Raw genomic sequence first — 25,249 nt, 5'->3', positions numbered from 1 at the left:
AATAATAAATGTAATTTTAAGAATAAAGTATTGCTGGAGGTACAATACAGATTGGTTCCAATTGTCTTCTCTTCCATTTTCCTCTCATGATGTTGCTGAGGGGAGGGACTGGGACTTCCCAAACAAAACTACTCCTTCCAGGACACACTGTGAACATCATATCCTGCTTTGGAACTGCTATTGAAATTATAGATACTCAGGTCTCACGTACACATTCTGGGCGCTGGTTAGCCAAGGATTCTCATTATATTCCCTAGAGACACTAGAAGGCAAACTTCCTGACATACACCACATTAGAGTCTCTGATTATTTGTACTATCCTCTAATTTACCTACTATTAGCCTCACCCACTCTATTCACCTAAATAAATGTTCTTTAGACCCTTTCCACCACACATTTTTCAAATACTAATTTACTGAATCTCTCTCTCTCTCTCTCTCTCTCTCTCTCTCTCTCTCTCTCTCTCTCTCTCTCTCTCTCTCTCTCTCTCTCTCTCTCTCTCTCCCCTCTCTCCCTCCCTTTCTCTTGGTTTTTCAAGAGAGAGTCTCCCTAGGTATCCTTGGATGTCCTGGATTCACTTTGTAGACCAGGCTGGCCTAGAACTCCCAGCAATCCTGCTGCCTCTGCTTCCTGAGTGCTGGGATTAAAGGTGTGTGCCACCATGCCTGCCCACTGTCTTTTTCTTTTATCTATCTCTTACACACACACACACACACACACACACACACACACACACACACTGAAAATGACAGAGATATAGATACAGATAGATATAGAAAAAATGTATAAATGTAGTTTCTAAAATTCTTCAATACAAAGTTTCCATAAAGCCTTTTTAATAGGCCCTTAGTAATACTATCTCTCTCCATACTCTCTCCTCTACACTGAATTTCCAATCCCTTGCCATAACTTTTTTCTTTATTTTTATTAATTTATTCATATTACATCTCGATTGTTAGCCCTTCCCTTGAATCCTCCTATTCCTCCCTTCCTCCCACTTCCCCCCTTCTCCCTCCCCTATGTCTGTGATTGAGGGAGACCTCCTCCCCCTATATATGCTCTTAGAGTATCGAGTCTCTTCTTGGTAACTTGCTATCCTTCCTCTGAGTGCCGCCAGGCCTCCCCATCCAGGGGGTGTGATCAGAAAAGGGGCACCAGGGTTCATGTGAGAGTCAGATCTCACTCTCCACTCAACAGTGGAGAATATCCTGTTCATCGGCTAGGTCTGGATAGGGGTTCAAAGTTTACTGCCTATATTCTCTTTGGCTGATGTCTTAGTTTGAAGAGGACCCCAGGACCCAGATCTGTCTGTCATAAAGTTCTTCTTGTAGGTTTCCAGGACCCTGTGGATCCTTCTATTTCCCCATTCTTCCATGCTACTCTCACCTAAAGTCTCAATAGGATGTCCTCTTCTATGACCCACTTTCCTGGTAAGTAAAGTTTTTCATGGGATGTATCCCTTGGACTATTGTCTCAATATAAGTGAGTATATACCATTTGTCTGTTTTTGCTTCTGGGTGAACTCACTCATTATGATAATTTCTAGTTCAATCCATTTGTCCACAAAGTTCTGGAATTCCTTGTTTTTAATAGCTGAGTAGTATTCCGTAGTGTAAATGTACTACAGTTTCTTAGTCCATTCTTCTACTGAGGGACACTTAGGCTGTTTCCATGTTCTGTCTATTATGAACTAAGCAGCTATGAACACGGTTGAGCATATGTCCCTGTTGTGTGGTAGGGCATTTTCTGGGTATATTCCAAGGAGTGGGATAGCTGAGTCTTGAGGAAGGACTATTCCCATTTTTCTGAGATAGCACCAGATAGATTTTCAAAGTGGTTATACTGGTTTGCTTTCCCACCAGCAATGAAGGAGTGTTCCTCTCTCTCCACATCCTCGCCAACATGTGGTGTCATTTGAGTTTTTGATCTTAGCCATTCTGATGGGTGTAAGATGGAATCTCAGTGTCGTTTTCATTTGCATTTCTCTGATGACTAACAAGGATGAGCACTTCTTTAAGTGTTTCTCAGCCATTTGATATTCCTCTGTTGAGAATTCTCTGTTGGTTCTGAGCCCCATTTCACAATTAGGTTGTTTGGTTTTGTGGTGTTTAATTTCTTGAGTTCTTTATATATTTTGTATATTAGACCTTTGTCCGATGAAGGGTTGCTGAAGATCTTTTCCCAGTCTGTAGGCTGTTGCTTTGTTCTGCTGACAGTGTCTCCTGCCTTACAGATGCTTCTCAGGCTCATGAGGTCCCATTTATTAATTGTTGACCTTAAGGCCTGGGCAGTTTGTGTACTGTTCTGGAAGTTATCTCCTGTGTCTATGTGTTCCATGCTCTTCCCCACTTTTCCCTCTAATTGAATTAGTGTCTCTGGTTTTACGTTGAAGTCTTTAATCCACTTGGACTTGAGTTTTGTGCATGATGACAAATAGGGGTCTAATTGCATTTTTCTCCATGTAGACATCCAGTTAGACCAGCACCATTTGTTGAAGATGCCATCGTTTTTCCATTGAATAGATTTGGCTTCTTTGTCATAAATCAAGTGAGCAAATGTGTGTGGATTCATCACTGGGTCTTCAATTCTATTTCATTGATCCACCAACCTATTGCTGTGCCAGTACCATGCTGTTTTAATTACTGTTGCTCTGTAGTACAGCTTGAGATCAGGTATGGAGATTCCTCCGGAGGATCTTTTATTGTGTATGATTGTTTTTTGCTATTCTGGGCTTTTTATTTCTTCATATGAATTTGAGAATTGATCTTTCAATATCTTCAAAGTATTTTGTAGGTATTTTGATAGGGATTGCATTGAATCTGTAATTTGCTTTTGGTAAGATGGCCATTTTTACTATGTTAATTCTCCCGATCCATGAACAAGGTAAATCCCTCCATTTTCTGATGTCATCTTCAATCTCTTTCTTCAGAGGTTTAAAGTTTTTTTTTCAAATAAGTCCCTCACTTGCTTGGTTAGAGTTACTCCTAGATATTTTTATATTGCTTGTGGCTATTGTGAAAGGAGTAGTATTCTTAATTTCATCCCCTGCCTATATGTCATTTGTATATAGGAAAGCTACTGACTTTTTTGAGTTAATTTTTTATCCTGCCAATTTGCTGAAGGTGTTTATCAGCTGTAGGAGTTCTCTGGTGGAATTTTGGGGGTCACTTATATACACTATCATATCATCTGCAGATAGGAATAATTTGACTTCTTCATTTCCATTTGGATCCCCTTGATTTCCTTTTGATGTCTTATTGCTCTCCCTTGCCATAACTTAACTCTGCGTTTCATTATCCCATTTAGTCATTTAAATGACTGTGTTATAGCAAAGGGCCACTAACCACATTATCTTTTACCTAACTCCTGATCTTCATATAGGTATTCCAAATGAAACACACAGATATTCAAGATTGAAAGACAATGTCTACAAACTAGGGGGAATGAGCAATGTTTGCCTTAAGTTGTGAGTGTTCTGAGCAGAATGATTGTTTCCACCCATCTATTTACCTACAAACTTCATCATTTAATGTTGCTTAACAAATGAATAATACCCCAGATTATAAATGTAACACATTATCATTATCCATTCGTCACCTAATGCACATTTAAGCTCTTTCTATTTCATGGTTATAGTGAATAAAACAACAATTACATGGGTGGTTCTCTATATTAGTTAATGATTGACCAAATCATATCCTGGCCTGCATGTACAGAGTTGATTCTTTACATTTAAAATTCTATAGAAATTAGTAAAATCTATAACACTTCTAGTAAGACTTCAAAGGCATATGAGAAAATGAGTCATGATCTACCTCAAAACAAATGACGTGGGAAAAAACAAGAACTCATGGGGAAACACTGGCTTCAGTTGTTTGATTTGTCATACTAAAATGTCTTTGCCACACATGGGAATTAAAAGACTCCAGATCACAAATCTTTGTGGAAGGACTTGATGTCAGCACAATTTTGTAAAAGTAAAGCTTACAATAAATGCAACCCCTGAAAACACACCTAACAAATCCCTTAATCTCCCCTGGAGTACACCTCTCCACACCTGAAGACACCACCAATTCAAAACTTAGATTACCCCAAAGGAAACACGGTAAACTTTTTCTACTTCTGCTCAGCTACTAATTAAGATCTCACAAAGCTCATGGGCATCACCATTAATTACCAGAAAGTAAAAATGGTGATTTGCTCTGGGGATAAAAGCTTTTCTTTCATTAGAGTTGTTCCAATATCCCCAAACAGACATAGTCAGCATCACCACAGATGACACATAAATGGACTCTCTGAGGGCTGTCAGGTCCAGGCACTGTTCCTTTATGAAATCTGATATCTGGCTTCACTCAGTGATCAGCACAACATTCCTGGAAAGTATGGAACAGGTAAGCATTCTGTCTGTATGTCTTAAGGAGTATATGCCCAGAGAAGATCTTCAAACAGAGAAGTCAGGGCTGTGTTTCTGCAGTAACTGTATGAGATTTTTGCCTCCATTCCGGTGAGTAATCTCTCCTTGATGTGACTGGGAAGGTGATAGTCTTGCAATTGTAGATTTCTGCTTGAAGTTGTCTGCTAACTTCTACAATTCACAGGGTCTTCTGAAGCCAACATGCATCATTAGAATGGTTTTGTTCTTCTCTACATTGTTTATGTAATTATGTTCGTGATTTCATTAGTCTGAAGAAATAACTATTTCAAGGCTCAGTACTCATTGAAACTATCCTTTTTTTTCCTTTTTAAAATATATACTTTTATTTTATTACACATGTGTAAAACAAACTATGTACAGCAGGGAGAACCATGTGACAATCATGAGAATACCGAGTACTATATATGTTACATTCATAGTGACTTGGCCATCTGCATTCATCTCCTTTGAAGTAAGTGTTTTTCCTGTCTAGATCTTCGAATGAGATTCAATATCTATATTATCTCAACTCTAATAGTTTAACTTATTTATCTTGATCTAAAACGATCTTGTCCCCTAACCAGCTAAACTTGGTTATAGAACTATATTATTTTGTCTCCAATGCCCTAAGTCCTTGCTATAGAATTCAATATATTGATACAAAACATGGGCATGTCAAATAACTGGCAGATTTTAACACAAGAATATATATCCTAAGTCTAACATATAGATATGACTATATCGATATATGAGGTAAAATAGTTGAATAAGGTCTTCAAAAGCCTCAGAGACACACAAAATATGGTATTTAAAGTTGTTCTCACAATCCTAAATTTCTTTGACAACAAGACAAGTTAACTCCTGACAACAACCAGCCGACCTCAAAGAAGATGATGAGTGTCAAAGAGCCTCCTTATGGACATGGCTTCAAAGGTGGCAAAATAAAGACTGGGCAAAATGTCCTCGTTCTGCCACTAACAGAATCTGCCTAAAAATGGGCAATTTAGATGCAGGCAGAGTCGACGGCCGCACTCTGCAAAGTCAGGGTAAGCAAGTCCTCAATAGTTCCTGCCCTGCAAACAAGTCTGGCAGAGATATTAGGCCAGAAAGCTGAAGATGAGGCTCCAACGTTATACAGTGTATTGGGGGACTGGTCAGGAGGTAAACTGTCTTATGTCAATTTGTACATTTTGAAAACTATTCTTTAATGTGACATCTGTATGTGAGATGACAGGTTTTTAGCTGTTGTATACAGCTGGTTATTCACATGGAAAACAAAAAAACTCATGTAACTATCAGACTAAACATGAGCTTTCAAAATCTGAGTTTCAAATAATCTGGGTGGGCAAAGACTTTAATGGTAATGGTGTTAATGTTTTTGATTGTGAGTGATGAAAGCTGGAGATACATCAAGAATGTGTCCACCATCTGATTCCTTTTTAAAAAAAAAATTTATCAGTAACAACAACAAAACCAATTTTCAGACATCCAATATACAATGGTGTGTAGTAAACATTCTCACTCCAGGAGGGCTGATTAGGGGAACACCAATGAAAGCTGGGTTCAGTCTGACCAAAGCAAGACTATTCCTTAACTCCATGTATGTTATTTCTGGACCCTCCCACCCCACTCTGCCTAATTCTGTTGCCTACTGCACACACAACATCTGATTCCTTAGAAAAACAAATTAAATTCAAATATTTGAATGATCTGCCTGGGTCCCTCATGTTTTATCCACATAGATGATTTTGGTGTAAATTAAGGTTCTTCTATGTGAACAGAACACTAGTGACACTTTCAGATATATTTTACATTCTATCATTATAATGATAGTATAAAAATATAGCAAAGCTACACGGATTATTTTGGGGAAACATACTTCAATCACATTCTTCTATAAAGTATAAAATTAGTTATATTTTAAGGATATATTTATTTAATTTTATTTTATGTACATTAGTGTTTTTCTTGCATGTATGTCTCTGAAGATACCAGATCCCCTAGAACTGGAGATATAAACAGTGATGAGATGCCATGTCATTGCTGGAAATTGAACCCAGGTCCTATGGAAGAACAATCAGTGCTCTTGCCCACTGATCTATCCCTCCATCTCTGTATTATATATATTTATTCATATGACTGTTTTGCTACAATATATGACTTCAAATACGTGAATTCAGTACTACAAATGTGAGTAAAAGGTATTAGATCCAGAATAATCTCTCCAACAACAAATTTGTATTTTTTTATACACATTGCTATACCATGAAGAAATATGTTGAATTCTGATGAAACAAAGATGCACTCCTGTCTATGAATGTTCATGTGTAAAATATGTGGAGCCCATATTGTGCTAAAATGTGTTTCATGTCATTAGGAAACAGAGACAGAGTTGAATCACACACATAATTCCATCATAAAGCAGGAGAAAGCAAAGTAAGTATAAAATTGATATTCTGGATTAATGTCAATGCAGTGTTTTCCAGATGTTGTTCCTGTAGTGTGGCAAAACAATGCTGCCATTCTCAGGAAATCAATTGAAAATCTTAGACAATTGAGAACACCCTTGAAGACAAAACTGCCCAAATTTACCAATACTCCACTGTCCAATGAAGCCATCTCCATGTTGTCTCAATATGAAATCCTGAAAACCATGGAGGAAGTTGCTCTTCAGATCCTTTTGGTTTGCCAGGTTGGGGTTGGGACTGTAGCCAACATCCTTCTTTTTGTCAAAAATTTCTCTCAGGTCTTTACTAAGTCTCAACTGATGCCCATACAGGCCCTTCTTATGAACTTAGCTGTGGCTAATGCCTTCCAACTCCTCCTCTATGCACAACCAAAACATTTGTCTATTTTTATTAAAAGGAAGCTCCCAACTGACTTCAGTTGTAAATTTGGGTACTTCTTTAACCTGATGGCTCGAAGCACAAACATGTGCTCCACCTGTGCTCTGAGCACCTATCAGTTTGTCACTCTTGTTCCAAATAACTGGGGTAAGGCAATGCTGAGACGAAGAAACTCAAAGATCCTGAGTAATTCTTGTTACAGTTGTTGGCTGTTAAGTGTCTTATATAATTCTTACATTCCAATGAAAATCACTGGTCCACAGAACACAAACAATGACACTGATTCTAAATTAAAGTGGATCTGTTCCACCTCCAGTTTCAGTGTAGCCATGGGCTTCTTACGGTTTGCCCATGATGCCGTGTTCATCAGCATCATGATCTGGACAAGTGTCTCCATGGTGATTCTCCTTAACAGACATCACCAAAGATTGCAGTATATTAATAACCCCAATCAGGACCACAGAGGCTATGCTGAGACCAGAGCAGCCCACACCATCCTGATGCTGGTGGTCACATTTGTGTGCTTTTATCTTTTGGACTGTATTTGTGCTTTCTTTCACATTTCTTTTGTGGACTCTCGTCCCTGGTTGAGGCGTACTGGTGAAGTTTTAGCTTCATGTTTCCCCACCATTTCTCCCTTACTGTTGATTTTTAGGGATCCTAAGGATCCTTGTTCTGTGCTTTTTGGCTGCTGAAAATCATATGACAAACATAAACAATAGCTTAGTTAACAGCCATCAATATCCTGTTCTATAAGAATATATAGAACACCTTTATTTATGAACCAAAAATGGTAGCTTACTACTGTAATCACAGCACTAGGGATGTTGAGGTGTGTAGATTCCCATACAGTCTAGGCACAGTCAGAGTTCCTAATGGGAGGGACAAAAGACAAGGTCCTCCTGACAACACAGTGGCCACATCAGGCTCACATAGGCCATAGGTAGCAGACGCGAAGCACAAGCCATCTGCCTGCAGTCAGGTATCAATGTTTCCACCCTGGAGGCCTTCTCAAATGTCTGTGGAGCAGGGAGGATCTGGTGTAAGTCTTGGTCATAAGTCAGGAATCATCACGTCCAGGAAGTGAGAAGTGAACATTTGGTTTTGACTCTACAACTAAGCACCCTTCCTCTGGAGCATTTTTTCAGACCTCCAGGACTGTCCATACCAGGTAATAGACAGGAAATCATGTGTTTTCTTGTGTGCTCTTGTCACTCCATCTTAAATGTGAAAACAGGGCTTTTTTTCTGTTTTATCCCAGTTTAAAAATTTTTTTAAATATATTTTATTCATATTACATCTCAATTGTTATCCCATCCCTTGTATTCTCCCATTCCTCCCTCCCTCCCATTTTCCTCTTATTCCCTTCCCCTATGACTGTGACTGAGGGTCATTTATATCTGGACACTAGCCGAAGGGGCATGTCCCATGAATGTCTTCACTTATCAGGAAAATGGGACAGGGGAGGACATCCTATTGGGACTCTAGGTGAGAGAAGCATGGGAGAATGGGGAAATATAAGGATCCAGAGGGTCCTAGAAACCTACAAGAAGAACACTATGACTGGTGGATCTGGGCTCAGGGGTCCTGCTCAAACTATGGCACCAGCCAAGGACAGTACATGCAGTAAACTTCGAACCCCTACCCAGATCTACCCAATGAACAGGACATTCTTCACAGTTGAGTGAAGAGTGGGGTCTGACTTTCACATGAACTCTGGTGTCCCATATTTGACCACGTCTCCTGGATGGTGAGGCCTGATGGCTACCAAGAAGAGACTTGATACCCTATGAGCATATACAGGGCTTTGTTTTATATACCCTCCTTCAGTAGATCCTGCATCGAACACAGGAATCTCTTTGCTCAGGGGAGTCACTGACTTCAAGCAACTTCAGCATCTTGTCTCATTGTGCTCCTCATCTTACTTCCTTGTGTCTTTTAGAGAAACAATCCTTGCAGGGATTGACATTAGATTCTGGATATTTGTAACAATGCATACATATAAAGAAAGTTAGGATCCAACATCTCTAGCCCAGATCATCAAAATACACTTATCTCTTCCAGTCAGAGTTCCAGCAAGCCTCTGAAAGCATCTGCCTGGGAGATCTGAAGAGATGGTGCAGTGGTTAAGAGCACTGGTTTTCTTGTAGAAAACCCAAGTTTAGTTCCCAGCACACTCATGGCAGCACATAGCCATCTTTTCCTCCAGTACCGAGGTGTTCAATGGCCCTTTCTGGCTTCTGTGAACACCAGGAGTGCTTGTGGTGCACAAATGTACATGCAGCCAAAATAACCACACATATAAAAAATACAGAATGAAAAAAAAAAACATTCATACTTCAGGAAATACCTCTGCATGGTCCTCACCTGTGGGAGATAGGGCATTCCAGTCGATGGAGAAAATGATGGTTCTGTTTAAACTCATTTGTATCCAATATGATCCCTGTCCTATATTGTTCTGAGACCCATCCTTTACCATTTTATGGCCTGTGCCTCATGCCAGTCACCATTTAATGCCTAGGAAAATTAGCCCATTTTATGATCCAGTTTGATCCTGAATGTCAGGTGCACTCCTGGTCTTATGTGTGAGATTTCTATACACATATTCTCAGAGTAGGCATTAGATTATCTATAACCTGAGTTACAGAAAATGATGAGCTGTTATGTGTGATCTGGGAATTAAAGTAATGTCCCCTGAAAAAGCAGCCTGTGCTCTTAACCACTAGGCGATATCTCCAGCTCCTAGCCTCACTTTCCACACGATAGTACTTTCCCCATACTGCTCAACCTTACTATTGGATTTCTGTTGCACAGTGCAGCCAGTGGAAAAATGTCCTGTTTGTTCTTAATATGCCCAGGAATGTTCAATCCTGGTATATCCAAAGGGGTAACTGGCTGACAGCCATGAACTCACACAATTTATAATAGTCACCAACCAACACACGCTAGCTCCTGTACACGATGACAGAGAGACAATGTAAACCAGTGGATCTCTGCTGTTTTGGATCACAATACAGATGAACACATGACCCTAAATTCTGAAGGGCTGAGGTTGAAACAGAAAACACATGAGTATAATCACATAAACAGTCTGCAGTTCTTTCTGACCTTCCGGTGATAGGTGGGGTTCTTTTCATTTTGCGCACACTAGTGTGGACTGTCTCTGCTCCCTATTGGTATTTTGTGCCCATATTGGTATTAGAGCATTTATTGTAGGACACACCTAGTGTAGACCAATGGCAACATCAGAATCTTCTACGTGAATGAGAGTAGGATGTGTGGTAGGGTACAGCCAAAGTATGAGAGTAAGCCCTGATGGAGTGGATGTCAACATAAATATGACTGAGAAAGAATTTTGGGTCACAGGCAGGATCGGGCTGAGAGAACTCTGCAACTTTAATAGTGGGGGACCACCAGGAAGACTCATCTCCAGATCATTGACCCAAACCCTGACTCCAGGTAACTGGAGCACTCTGGGCATGGTTAGAACATGATCTGTTAGAGAAAACAAACCAGAATGATTTATTAGCTGTAGTGCACTGCCATGAGAGCCACAGTTAAGCTAGGCCACCTGGCCATCTCTATATCCTGAGTCTCAGGAGGGAGAGCACAGATTCACAGGTGCCCTGGCCATTAGTCAACTGTTCTTATAGCTTATGAGACATCACATGACAGTCAGGGCTCCCAAGGGAGGGACAGAAGACATAGGTCCACCTGATGACTCTATGTTTTCAAGGATTACATTTATCTAATTCTTTCCTGCTTGTCTGGACAGCTGTACTGGCTGTTGCCATGTCCTTGTTTATATTTAGTCTACAGTATTACCATGGCAACATTGATATCTCTTGTGTGATTTAACTAGGAAACCAGGACGCAGAAAACACAGTGACCACATCTGTCTCACATAGGCCACGGGTAGGAAATAAGCTTATGTCTACAGCCATGTATTCAGTGTCTCCACCCTGGAGTATCTGTAGAGCAAGGAGGAACTGATATTAATCTTGGTCATCAGTTGCTTGAGTAGACATATTGGCAAGGAAGTGAAAACAATTAGATAGCTAGACTTGACTATTTTTTTTATTTTTAACACATACATTTATATTATTACACATACATAAACTACATACAGCAAGAAGAACAACAAAATAATAATGAATTATATTGTTACATTCATAATGTTTTGGCTAACAAAACTCCTGTTATGGCTTACATAAACATAGAATCACAAAAGCTCATCTATCTCTCTCTCTCTCTCTCTCTCTCTCTCTCTCTCTCTCTCTCTCTCTCTCTCTCTCTCTCTCTCCTTGGAACACACACATCTGCTTTATAAATATTTTCAAAGGTAAACCTAAAATCAAACATAGTAAAGAGATGGTCCTCAAACTCTTCTGAGATCTGACAAATACGGAATTTAGAAGGTTGAAACCTGGTGGGCAAGGGTGGAAGACAGCAAGAGGCTGAAGGTCTGGCCTGCTACTGTACCATCATGGGCAGGGGCAGGTGACAGCATGTGATGCCAATACATGGTGGAGATATGGGAGAAAAAGAGAATAGGAACTATTTGTGCACTACAAAGAGATATGAATTTGGAGACATCAAGGTGGTGTGGAACAGTTTTATGCAATAAACCTTCACTGCCATCAGAGGCCCTGATGATCTCTGAAACTGTGCTGCTGCTAAGGGCCATGTCTGTGTCTGTGGTCCTTCTGCAGCAGGGGTCTGTGTTGATGGTCATGGCCTGTGTTACCACCCAAGGACCTGTGTATCTTCCTGGTCTGGGGTGCTGTCTGAGCCCATGTTGTTGTCTGAGTACCAGGTTGAGCTGATCCAATCTGCCATGAACCACTGCACTGTGGTGCCAGGGATGAGATGGGCACAAGAAATATTGCCCTGTCCCTTCTCCCCTGAGAAATGTGGGAGACCAGGCTCTAGTCATGTGGGTGGAGGGGAGCTGGTCTTACCCCTCCTCAGCTGTGGTATTTGGAAAAGATGGTCCTGCCCCTTACCTGGAAAACATAAAAGCATTGGCCTTGAATATGGGTGTCAGAAAGCTGACTCTGAGATTTGGGTGTAGGGGAGACGGTCCAGCTCCTCACCTGCTGCAGCACCTTGAAGAGTTGGCCTGGAATCTCACCCATAAATGCCTCACTTTAAGCTTCCTTGCCATCTCTGCTTCTTACCTCTGCCACAAACAAAATCCTAACTACTTTCCTTTTAGGGAGTCACCAGTTTTCTCCACTCATACTTACCTGGATATTCAGTCTTAGTACACACTCTATGCCAAAGTGCTCCTAGATATCTCCATAAGGCTCTTCATCTCATTGACAAAACTTGTTTAAACTAAAAATGCTATCCTGTAAGTCCCAGCCCTGTGCCCCTCTGCAAAGATCTCTCCATCTCCACATGTCTTAAAAATAGATGCTCCAGCACACAACAAGAAAATTTGCTCAACCATGCTCATAGCAACCTTATTCATAATAGCCAGAACATGGAAACAGCCTAAGTGTCCCTCAGTAGAAGAGTGGATAAAGAAACTGTGGTACATATACACTATGGAATACTACTCAGCTATTAAAAACAAGGAATTCCCGAAATTTGTGGATAAATGGATTGAGCTAGAAATGATCATAATGAGTGAGTTAACCCAGAAGCAGAAAGAATCAAATGGTATATACTCACTTATATCTGCATACTAGCCCAAGGGACATGTCCCACGAAAGCCTTCACTTACCAGGAAACTGGGACAGAGGGGAGGGCATCCTATTGGGACTCAAAATGAGAGATGCATGGGAGAATAGCAAAATAAAAGGATCCAGAGGGTCCTAGAAATCTACAAGTAGAACAATATGATAGGCAGATTTGGGCCCAGGGGTCCTGCTCAAACTAAGGCACCAGCCAAGGACAATACAGGAGGTAAACTTTAAACCCCTTCCCAGATCTAGCCAATGGTCAGAATATTCTCCACAGTTGAGTGGAGAGTGTGATATGACTTTCTCACGTACTCTGGTGCTTTACATTTGACCATGTCCCCTGGAGGGGGAGACCTGGTGGCACTCAGAGGAAGGACAGCTGGTAGCCAAGAAGAGACTTGATACCCTATGAGAATATACAGGGGGAGGTAATCCCCCTCAGGAACAGTCATAGGGGAGGGGAATAATGGGAAAATGGGGCGGGGGGAGGAATGGGAGGATACAAGGGATGGGATAAACATTGAGATGTAACAAGAATAAATTAATTTAAAAAAATTAAAAAAAAATAGAATAGAATAAAATCAAACAAACAAAACCCTTTCTAGAACTGATCTTTGTCACTGTTGCTTACCTCTCCAAAACTCTAGATAGCACCATACACAACTGACCTGCCTGTCTACACACTCTTGTTGCAGCCTCTCTGCTTATCTCTAAATCTAATAAATTTTCTCTGAGATACCACTGTACAGCCTCTCTCTCTCTCTCTCTCTCTCTCTCTCTCTGTATATATATATATGTATATATATATATTGCTTTCTCACTCTCTCTTTACTCTCTCTTTCCCTCCCTCCTCTCTCCCTCCCCTACCTTCTCTTTCTGTCTGTCTGTCTCAACTTCTAATTTAAAAAGAACTCTTCAACTGTCTAAGATTCTATCCCTCAAAACTTCTCTTATTGAAAGCTCATCAATTACAGTTCTTATCTGTAATGAAAATAATCACACCCACATGAGAGCCTGTCAATCTTCCCTTCATCCTTTAGGACTCATCTTACTTCCCACAAGGCTACCCTGCTACATAACTCACATAACAAAATACCTAACCCTATTCAACACAGGGCATTATATACTGCTTACACCAAATCACTCTAATACTAAATCCCTTCTTTTCTTTCTCCAAGCCCACCTCACTCTCACTCCAGCAGATAAGATCTTTTTTTTACATAAACAAACCCAAACCTACAATGTATGTCAGTAAAATAGCCCACCCCCACCATACAACCCCCTACATTTCCTACTCACCAAGTTATATAAGTCTAAAATTATGATAGTCTAAAAAATGTAAATGTAGGAATGCATAACAACAGTCAAGGCAATTTGGCACTGCCAGAGCCCAGCTATCCTACAACACCAAGAGCTAAATATTCCAATGCAGCTGAAGCACAAGAAAATGACCTTAAAACAAAGTTTATAAAGATGATAGAGGGAGGAGGTCCCCCTCAATCACAGTCATAAGGGAGGTGAATAGGTTGAAAGTGGGAGGAATAGGAGGATGCAAGGGATGGGATAAAAATTGAGATGTAATATAAATAAATTAATTAAAAAAGAATGCCAAGGAAAACAAGAAAGAACAAGCAAACGTGTGAAGAAAACAGGTCAAGACTTGAAAAATGAAATAGAAGCAATAAAAAAAAAACAAACTGAGGGAATTATGAAAGTGAGAAAACTAGGCAAGCAAACAGGAACTACAGAATTAGTCATTACTAACAGATTACAAGAGATGGAAGAATCAATTTCAGGGGGTTGAAGATACACTACATGGAATAGATTGACTGGCCAAAGAAAAGTTCAGAGTTAAAAAGTTCCTAATGAAACATCCAGGAAATCTTGAAAACTATGGAAAGGACAAACGTAAGAATGACATGAATAGAAGAAAGATTCCCAGCTCAAAGGTCCAGGAAGTATCTTCCGCAAAATCATAGAAGAAAATTTTCCAAACCTAAAGAAAGAGATGCCTATAAACATATGAGAAGGTTACAGAACACCAAATAGATTAGACTATAAAAGAACGTCTCACTGACACATAATAACCAAAACACTAAATGTACAGAACAAAAATATTAATATTAAAAGCCACAAGAAAAAGAGGCCAACTAACATACAAAGGCAGACATATTAGAATTACACTGTAGACATTTCTCATTCAAACCACAAGAAATAAACTTCAGACTTTCTTCCTATGCAGACTCTATCCAAACTGCTCAATACTCTTGCTTTATCAATGGGGAGCCTCAGCCAGGCTCCCCAAACCCTGTATCCCAAATATTGCTTCTAGTCCTCACACTCAACACATAGCTGTGCCACAGATCTCAATAGGGTAATAGCAAGGAAAATCACACTCCTTTCCATTGGAACCCTGAACAGTCAGCAACATGCTTTGGGGAGAAATGTTTTGATTTTCTGAAAAGATACATAAGTTAGTTCCCAGTCTGTGTCCCAAAATGTTACAAAATATTTCAGTGTTACAAAATGACCCAAACTCACAAGGAAAAAAAAATGGGCCCTTCCTTACTTTCTCCTAAACAGCTTTTGCTCAGGTAATTATTTATCACAACAGGAGAAGAAAACTAAAACTGTGTATCAGGAAGAGCAGATGACACATCCATTTGAATCAGTGTTCTCTGTAGTAAAGAGAAGACCCCCCTCAGGCCACTATGTGCAAAGAGAAAAAAGGAACTAGACAAAAGTGCACATGCAACCTGTGCATTAGCGTCCTTTCCTTTGAGGCTCAAGATGTCCTAGAACTCTTCTCTAAAATTTTCTGAGCACAAAGCTCCTTCAGAAGGTGCCCATCCTCTGGATGTACAATACTTCCAACATTAGTCCAGCACTGCCCAGGAGAAAAAATGGAACCCTCTCTAGTCCAACTCTACACTAGATGTGAACAGGAGCACCAGAGAGCATGGTGGTCAGTGTAGCAGCCCCTGAATCCCACCTACTCTGTAGGGATTAGGTCAGGCCATACTTGACTTGTTGACCATCTCTGGTGTAGGACTATACATGAGATTGCATTTATCCCAGTGATATCCAGGGAGAGATATCAGGGCAGACATACACGATACTCAGAAAACCGTTTCCCTGAGCCATGACCTTGCCTAGGATACTGGTATCCATTCTGTCCTTACTAACCTGGAGCGCCCTCTCAGGACCCTGCTCTGACTGGCGGGGTGCTTCCTGTGTCTGAGAATGCCACCTGGACAAGTTGAAAGTGCCCTCTCTTCTGGCATCCCTCATAGGGAAAGAGAAGATTTCCACTGGTGAATCATCTAGACAATGGACACGTTTACCCAGGACTATCAAAGAGGACAGAGACTCACCCCAACACACAGCTTAGCCAACACGTAATGCTGTAATGTTGCCTTGAAATCCACCATAAAACAGAGGAGACTACAGTTCTTCCCAGGACACATGAGTCACCACTTCCCAACACTGAAGACATGAAACAACTCACACAACTGCTCATGGGCCTCTCTCCTGGATGAAGAATTTGACTGATGCATTAGTGATAAATGATTGATTTTCATCCCTAGTCATCACTCAGCTGGTTCTCTTCCAGCCCACACAATCATTTCTGTCACCTTCCTGCCAGTAAATCCCACATTCCCAGAGCAATAGGGACATGGGGCAGCCTGGGTGCTCAGCTGTGTCTCGGTGTCACAGGGACATATAGACATGATGGAGGCTCCCTCTTTGGTGCTGACAGACCCAAGGCCAGGACATAGCAGATGATATCATCCCTGGGAAGAGCTGTTGTTCTCTGAAGGCATGAAGATGATTATCAACCTTGTCACACAATGTGTTGCTTGGAAGAACATAAGAAGTTGAGAGAGACTCGGGACAGCCCTGAGAGTTGAATGTACAGAATGTTACCTTGGAGACCTATCCAAGCACTCACAGCCCCTTTGATTCTGTGAATTACTCCTGCCTGAGAAGACAATCAGCTCAGAGAGGGGAAGAACAGCGGAGGCTGGTGCTGTGTTGGAGGTAAAGCTATTCTTCTAAAAAAGAGGGCAGCACAGTGAGAAGAGAGATGAAGGTGTCCTCTATGCTTCCCTGCAAGGGGTGTACCCCCTGGCAGGGACTACTGTTCACAGGTAAGGGTACAAACTCTCTGACTGTGGGAGTAGAGGGGGGTAATTCAGAGGCAGAGTGGAGTCTCTTAATGAACACAGGAGCCTGATATGAGACAGATTTTTGTTTGCTTTCACAGGGCAGAAGCTATATCAAGGGACAGATGTAGCAACAGAAGCCTCCAGCAGACAGGAAGATAGGAGGGTAGGAGAAAAGCCTCAAAACCTAACGTTCACAGTCAATTACATTGGCTTCTCTGTTTCTGAAGGCTGATGTTACCAACCATGACATGGTGACTCTCTAAATAGAAATCAAGCAAAGGTGGGCCAGCAGTATGGCTCTCTGTGTGGAGACATGACAAGCAAAGTTCAATCCACAGCTCCCACACCATAAATGGAGATAACAGACTCCTCTGGCTCTTTGCCTCCACTCAGGTGTAGGAGTTGTGGCATGCACCTGCACATGCTCACACTGAGACCTGTGCCTCCACACAGGTTTTCAGCATGCACCTTCACAAGCGCACACTGAGATACCTACCTTCACGAATGCACATATACAATACATAAGTAAATCTAAATATGGAATATACTGAAGTATATGTACAAATGTGTGTGTGTAAATATTGTTATTATCTCCAAACCTGGGAACTATGTAGATAAAACCATAAACACATATTGGTTACTTACTTACTTACTTACTTCCCTTTACTTTTCATTATCCACTATTGTTTGAGTCTTTTCCAGGAGCTGAGCCATCAAAAACAGTCAGATTAAATCCTGTCCTCACATAGCCCTAGTCATAGTGGACCATAAGTCACAGTATCTGGAAGATTATGTCATGGGTTTACTGGTAGCAAAAAGTGAACAAAGAAAACAGTCGGAAAATTGAGACTTTTTAAAGGAAGAGGTCAGTGAAGCATCCTCACACCAAATATAGGGACACTGAGGGGTGAGCCAGTACACAGTGAAAGGCTCTGAGGGAATGATGGCCATGTCGCTAACTTTCATTAAGGAGGGTAGGTACACACCTACCCACACACTTGAGTGATGATCACACCCACATAATATTAACATTTTCTCTCTCTCTTCCCTTTTAGCCTGCCTTTTAACCTGCTGGCACCTGTCCACCACTGATGAAGTCAGCATTGAATTAGTGCCACCCCAAGTGGTTGAAGGAGAAAATGTCCTTTTCCTTGTTCACAATCTGCCAGATAATCTTAGAGCCTTAAGCTGGTTCAAAGGGAGAACAAATACGAGCCACGAAATTGCACTGTATACAATACATGCTAAAGAATGTGTGACAGGACCTGTACACAGCGGTAGAGAGATAGTGCACAGCAGTGGATCTCTGCGGATTCTCAAGGTCACCCAGAAGGACATAGGATACTACACCCTTCGAACATTTAATAAACAATCAGAAACCGTATCAATAACATCCACGTACCTCCATGTGAACAGTAAGTGATTCTTTGTGAACTTTGGGTGCTGGGTGGGGTTCGTTCACTATATACACACACAGGAGTATCAGGTATGGCATATGGCTACCTCCCCTCTGCATTGTGTCCCCACGTTGAGGTTTGAGCGTCTAGTGCAGACACATGGTGAAGAAGAAGAAGAATAGCAAAACATCAGAATCTTTCATTTGACTTCACCATGCAGACAAGAGGACACATGGTAGGTAACTCAGCCAAAGATATCAGCCCCTGTCTAGACTCTTGGGAATCTCACCAGAAATGGGTTCTTGATAAAGACCCTGAGGAGGAAGATTGGCCTGGTTGAGGAAGCCATGGGCTTCTCAAAAACAGGAATCTCTGGCTTCAGATATCTTCCACAGATTCAATTCCAGATGACCCTGAGAAGCAGTTTACAAAGGTTGGATTTTGACTTCCCATTGGCAGGGTACAGTGATTCTTCATATTCAAAACCTTGTGCTGTGTAGAACCACCCATTGGGCTGCCATGGGAACCATGGCTAGGCTAGGTCTAGGCTAGGGAGGACAGATTAGGTCACAGAGACCAGGGCTGCATATTCTGTACTCCTCTGCTAAGGGTGTACCATGTGTCATGGGGCCCCTGATCATAGCTAATGAGGTCACAACTTTTCAGTGTATGAAAGAAGAGGACTCACTTACTATCTGGAGTCTCCTCTGGGGGACAAGAACCCAAGCAGTGTCTTGAAGTTGGAGGGGGAAAGACACAGTGGGATAGAGTCCCAGCAGCACTGAGTCTCTTGCTGAAGAAGAAACAGTAAGGGGAGAGAGAGACTAGTCTTACACAAAGTTAATCAGCTGAGCACAATACTCTGAAGACTGACGTTCTCAGCTGTGACATCCCAAATAAGAATCAAGCTGGTGTTGAGCAATGACAAGACTCAGCTGACATAGGTGTTCGCTTCATTGTCTGATGACATGAGGACCAAGTAGCAGAAGTCCTCTGATTTCCATCTAGGTACTGGGTACTGAACACACCAATCCACACCGAACCTAGTCCTTTTATTCAAATTCACACAAAAATATAATTTGTAAATAAGTGTAAAAAAAAGATTAGAGCAGTTGGAATGATTCAATACTGTATTACAACACCTATGGGTTTCTAAAATAAATCTTTGGGTATTCAGGATCCTGAAACATCATCCATTCACTTCATTCATTCATTCTCCAGAGTTATCTGAGATTTTTTTATAGATAGCATTTTAAAATATGTGACAAATCCTAGTTCTCACAATGCCCCAGTTCAAGTGCACTGGAAGACAGGTCAGTAAAGAAAGCTAGAAAGTGAAGTCAGGTGTCAAGAAACCACAAGAGTAACAGAATAAGAAGACAGTTGTTAAAGGCACAGGATGTGTAGGGGAAGAAGTTGGAGAGACATCAGCCTACCACCAAACTACTGTATATGTGAGCTGGGATCTGAGAGCAGCGAGCCAGTACCATGTTGACAATTGAAGATAGAGCACAAAAGAAAGAAAATACAAGTGCAGTGACACAAAATGAAATTGGGAGACACTCACCAGCACAGCTAGACTGAGAAATGTACACTCTCTCCCAGAGCACAGGGCCACATCTTACCAAAATGCAAAGGTCCCCATTTAGATGAATCTCTCTCCCTCTTCCTTTCTAGCCTTCCTTTGGAACTGTGGGCGCCTTGCCACCTCTGCCCAGCCCACTATTGAATCACTGCCACCCGTAGTTCCTGAAGGGGGACAGGTTATTCTAAAAGTTCACAATGTCCCAGAGAATCTTTTAGGCTTTGTATGGTTCAAAGGGAAGGCTGTGTTCTGGCACCTTGAGATTGGCCGATACATGCTATCCACAAAATCAAGTGTGTTGGGGCCTGCACACAGCGGTAGAGAAGAATTTTTGAGCAATGGAATCCTGCTGTTCCACAATGTCACTGAGGAGGATGCCGGATTGTACACCCTACGGATTCTGAGTACAGATATGAAGAATGAAGAAGCGCATGTAGAAATCCAGGTGGACAGTAAGTGATTGTCTGTGATTTCTCAGTGGGGACTGGGGCATGGACACACAGGACTTCCCTGCCTGATCTATGGCTACCTCTACTCTCCACCATCCCCATGTGGAGGTTTGAGCACATAGTGTAGTGCAAGCACAGTAGAGACAAATGGCCATAGTCAGACTCAGTTTTCTGACTCCACTTGTACAAGAAAATAACTCAGCCTCAGATGTCAGACTCCACCATTCTCTTGGGGCTCTAGACCAGGGAACCCCAAACCTTGTCATCTCTTCAAGGCTGTATGGAAGTGACCCAAGGGAACATTTTTTTCAGTCCTCTTTTTTATATTACCTATTAAAAGTTGATAGGGAACAATGGGCTTTGACTGTTCATGTCAAATTGTGGTATTTACTGGTTCAAATTTAGAGTGTCATAAAAAAAAATCCAGGAACTGGTGAAGAGGCCAGAGAGGCCTTTTTACTAGCTTGGTCATCATGGCTTGCCAACTGGCTCTTTTATATTACCCAAGTCGCTGAGCCTGGGAGTAGAACTCCTTGCACTGATCTGGAACCTCTGACATGTAAATATACATATGTTTAATAGGCATGTTCACAGGCCAATCTGTGGGTGGAAGGTTCAACTGAGGCCTTATATTTCAAAAGATTCTACATTGTGTTAATTTGAAATGAAACCAGCCAGCTTAATGCCTTTTGCTTTTCGAAGAGCTGGTCCTTCCCTGAAAAGCAGATTGCCTGTGGCTTTCACCCAAGCCCAGTCCTCTGGGCTACCAGGAAGATCAACAAGAGCCCCTAGAAAGTGATATCAGGTGTTGACTGGAGCCAGAAAGGAAAATAAAAAACAAAAGCAAACAAACAGAAACAGAAAGTAAAAATCTGGTGCTTGTAGAGTTCAGGAGAGGCATCATCTCATACACCAGTGTATTTGAGTGTGGGTGGTGTCCACCTGAGAGTAGTGAAGGGGCATCCATGTAGACACATGAGGGTGGAGTTTCATGCAGAGAAAATGCCACTTTAAAGAACACTGAGGAAATGGAGGTCATGTTGCTGACCAACATAATTTGGGATAGACACACCCACAGCTGCAACCCTAGACTGAGTGAAGAATCCATCTGTTCAGTACTGAGGTCAATCTTTCCACTAAGCCCAGTGATCTTTATTTGATGGGTTTTTTCTTTTCTTTTCTAGCTGCTCTTTATAAGTGCTGTAATCCTCTCACCTCTAGCAAAATCTTGACTGAACCAGTGCCCCGGTATGCTGCTGAAGGTGAAAGCGTTCTCCTGCTTGCTCATAATCTGCCAAAAAAGATGATATCATTTTCCTGGTACAGATCAATGTATAAGGTCCCAGCTTTTAAAATTGTGGAATACAACAGTATCAGAAATACCACCAACTGGTGGAATGAATCCACTGGAAGAGAGATAGTGTACAGCAGTGGATCCCTGCTGCTCCTGAACGTTACTCAAAATGATGCAAGAATGTACACACTAGAAACTTTAGACATATATTACAAAGTGGAAACATCACATGTGCAATTTCATGTAAACAGTAAGTGACTCTCTATGGCCTCTGGATGTTGGGTATGACTTATCTTAATTCATACACTGACTGTGGGTACTGGCATGTGCCTGCTATCTCCCCAACTGTGTTTTGTCTCCACACTGGAGTTTGGGCACTTAGTATAGAACACACATTGGGTAGATGAACTGCAGACTATCAGAATTCCTCACCTGTTTCCATCTCCAGAGAAGAGAATATGTGTGGGATAACTCAGCATAAGGGTGTCAGCCTCAGCCAAACTCTTGTGGTGCTCACTATGCAGATGACCCCAAGGGAGACTCAGTGGTAGTCAGGCAGGCACTGCATAGAGAAGCAACAGGGTCCTCATAGAGAGCACCAGAAAGCCCTGGCTACAAAACTCTGTCTCTGGCTGGACTCTGGGTGACACTGGGGAATATTTTGTCAATTACCTACTGTCCTAGTCCCATAGAGTATGAAACCAGCAGTGCACTGACAAGATAGGTGCAGTTATGTGGATCACTTGTGCTTCTCTTTCTCCTGAGTCTCAGTGGACAGCTGTCAGGACAGTAGACAACTGTTCTGATGCACTTAGGAGACTTACAGGAAGGACAGAGTCCCATAGCAGAAAGAGAAGGAGGCAGTTGCTCCATGTAGCTTCTTCTCCTCTTGGGTTCATCCCAGGGAACTGTCTTCTGCGAGTAAATAATAACAGAAGCTGCTGATTTGAGCAGCCCGCCCATCCCAAGGTGAGGCCATTCATTGTCCATACCCCATCTTAACCCACAGACACAGCAGTGATCATTTATCATGTGTTCTAATATATGGAAACTGAGACATAGGAAACACAGTGGTTGAATCAGGGCCACATAGACCATGGGTGGCAGGTAAAAACACAGGGTATGTCCATAGTCATAGTTCTAACTTATGCTTGAAGGCTTTATCAAGTATTAACTAAGGAGGGGTTGGTTCGGCTCTTTGAAGGACTACTATCATTTGTCCCTTCCTCTTTTTTTCACAGAGCCTCTGACACAGCCCACTATAAAAGTCACTGACATTAGAGACAAAGGAGACAGATCTGTGATGTTCACCTGTGTTTCACCCGACATTGACACCTCCATAAGTTGGTTCTTCAATTACCACAGTCTGAAGATCACAGAGAGAATGACACTGTCCCCAACAAAGTGTGGACTCAGAATAGATCATGTCAGGTGGGAGGATGAAGGAGAGTATCGGTGTCTGGTCACCAACCGAGTAGGTATAAAGGTCAGTCACCCAGTCAAGTGGCCATGATGAGGAATGACTCCTCTTCTCATCCTACAGCAGAAGGCCAGCATTTCTTTATTGATGGGTAAAACATTGAGGAAAATTACATGGTGAAAAAACAGTTAGTACTCAGGTACAGCCAGCATGGTGAGTCATACTTGTAATCCTGGGATACACGGGTGTACAAGGACATGGGATTTAAAATGAGAGTCTGTCTGTAAAGGAAAGCAAAGACATCAATACAATAAACAGAAATGCAAAGGCATTAAGAGCTTAGGTTGTGGGTCTAATATATAGCCAAGCCTCAGAATCCATGAGAACTAATTTCAGGAAACACCAAACTTTTGGATGCTCTGAGTCTGTTGTGAAAATGGTGCAGTGTTTGCATAGAAATACATGCATTCTTTCATATGTTAAAACTATGTTTAACTAATTCACTTAATACCAATGCTGCCTAGACACCATTCATTATGTAAAATGAAGAAGAGTGACATAAGAAATGAATGCACATGTTTAACTGTGGACATAACTGGTTTCTAAATAGTTTTGATCTTCAGTTTGTTTGATGCACGGGTATAAAAGCCTTTGTGTAAGTACTGATTCTACAGTTTCTACTCTGAGAATCACATTCGTAAGGAGGTGTTACATGTGATTCTTTTTCTTGTTAATATGTATTCCTTAGCTTTTTTTATTCTTCTCTCATCTTGACCATAGTTTCCCCTTCCTCCACTTCTCCCAGCCACCAACCTTCCCTCTGCCTCATATCTGCTCATCTTCCATTCCCCTTCAAAAACAGCAGGCTTCACAGGGATATCAATAGAACATGCCATAACAAGTTACAATAAGACTAGGAACAAACCCTCATATTGGGACTGGGTGATACATCCAGTAAGAGGAAAATGGCCCCAAGAACAGGCAAGAGAGTCAAAGACATCTCCCACTCCCATTTTTAGGAGTCCCACAGGAACACCTAGCCACATAACTATATCTTACATGCAGAGGAACTAGCTAAGACCTGCACAGGGTCAGTGATCATCACTTCAGTGTCTGTGAGCCCCTATGAGTCCTGCTAAGTTGATTCTATGGGCCTTGTTCTTATGGTTTCATTCACCTTTCTTGTTCCTACAATCCCTTCTCCCCATCTTCTGTGGGGTGCCCATGGCTCCACCAAGTGTGTGTCTGTGTCTTTGCATCAGATGCTGGATTATGGATGCCTTTCTGGTGACAATTGTGCTAGGCACCAGTCTATGACTATAGCAGAATACTGTTAGTAATCATTTCATTAATTTTTCCAATTATGTTTGGGTCTATGCAGAATTTTTGGGCTGTCTCATCTCTGGTTCCCAGCCACCCAGGAACCGTTAGGCATTGGCTTTCTCTCATGGCATGGGCTTTAAGTTGGACCAGTCATTAGTTGGCCATTCACACAAGTTCTGTGCCACCATTGCCACATCTTGCAGACAGGACAGAATGTAGGTCAAAGGTTTGTGGCTGGGTTGGTGTCCCAGTCCCACTGCTAGGAATCTTGCACGGTTATAGAAGATGAACAGTTTAAGCTCCATATCCCTCATTATTAGAAGTCTTCTCTAGAGTCACTTTTGGAGATCCCAAGGAATTTTCACTGCACTAAGTTTTCACATTGCTCCTGAAATTGTTCCCAATTCCAGTTACCTTTCCCAGTACCTTCCTCCTCCCTCCCTCCCTCCTCTCCATCCCTCACTCCATCCATCCATCCTCCACCTCACCTGATCCCTTTTATTCCCACTCCCCCACCCACCCACACAGTCTACCCACAAAATCTACTCTATTTCCGCTCCATGTAGATCCATGGGTCATCCCTTGATGCTTACTTGTTACTTGGTCTGTCTATGCTTTTGACCAAAAAAAAAAAAAAAGACATCTAATTGTGGGTAATATTA

The 25,249-nt window shown here is 41.7% G+C and overlaps 2 protein-coding genes across 2 annotated transcripts; both read left to right on the top strand.

The window, feature by feature from the left end:
• The first annotated feature begins 7,016 nt into the window (after positions 1-7,016).
• LOC127203658 (vomeronasal type-1 receptor 1-like) lies at positions 7,017-7,955 on the top strand. The gene has a single exon (XM_051162482.1). It carries the CDS (start codon positions 7,038-7,040, stop codon positions 7,953-7,955), a length of 918 nt encoding a protein of 305 aa, XP_051018439.1. The 5' UTR covers positions 7,017-7,037.
• Positions 7,956-17,037: 9,082 nt separating this feature from the next.
• On the top strand, positions 17,038-23,357 carry LOC127203657 (pregnancy-specific glycoprotein 22-like). Its single transcript, XM_051162481.1, has 5 exons — positions 17,038-17,101; positions 18,175-18,534; positions 20,194-20,553; positions 21,735-22,094; positions 23,086-23,357. Exons 1-5 carry the CDS (start codon positions 17,038-17,040, stop codon positions 23,355-23,357), a joined length of 1,416 nt encoding a protein of 471 aa, XP_051018438.1.
• Positions 23,358-25,249: the final 1,892 nt, after the last annotated feature.

The sequence above is a fragment of the Acomys russatus genome, chromosome 19, assembly GCF_903995435.1.
Source record: "Acomys russatus chromosome 19, mAcoRus1.1, whole genome shotgun sequence".
Taxonomy (NCBI): Eukaryota; Metazoa; Chordata; class Mammalia; order Rodentia; family Muridae; genus Acomys; species Acomys russatus.
This window is presented reverse-complemented; position numbering and strand designations above follow the sequence as displayed.

Excerpts from the sequence above, each read along its gene's own strand:
- LOC127203658 (XM_051162482.1), top strand. The coding sequence starts at position 7,038 with ATGTTGTCTCAATATGAAATCCTGAAAACCATGGAGGAAGTTGCTCTT.
- LOC127203657 (XM_051162481.1), top strand. The coding sequence starts at position 17,038 with ATGAAGGTGTCCTCTATGCTTCCCTGCAAGGGGTGTACCCCCTGGCAG. Across the intron at positions 17,102-18,174 it reads GCAGGGACTACTGTTCACAG|CCTGCCTTTTAACCTGCTGG; the intron begins GTAAGGGTACAA and ends CTTCCCTTTTAG. Across the intron at positions 18,535-20,193 it reads CACGTACCTCCATGTGAACA|CCTTCCTTTGGAACTGTGGG; the intron begins GTAAGTGATTCT and ends CTTCCTTTCTAG.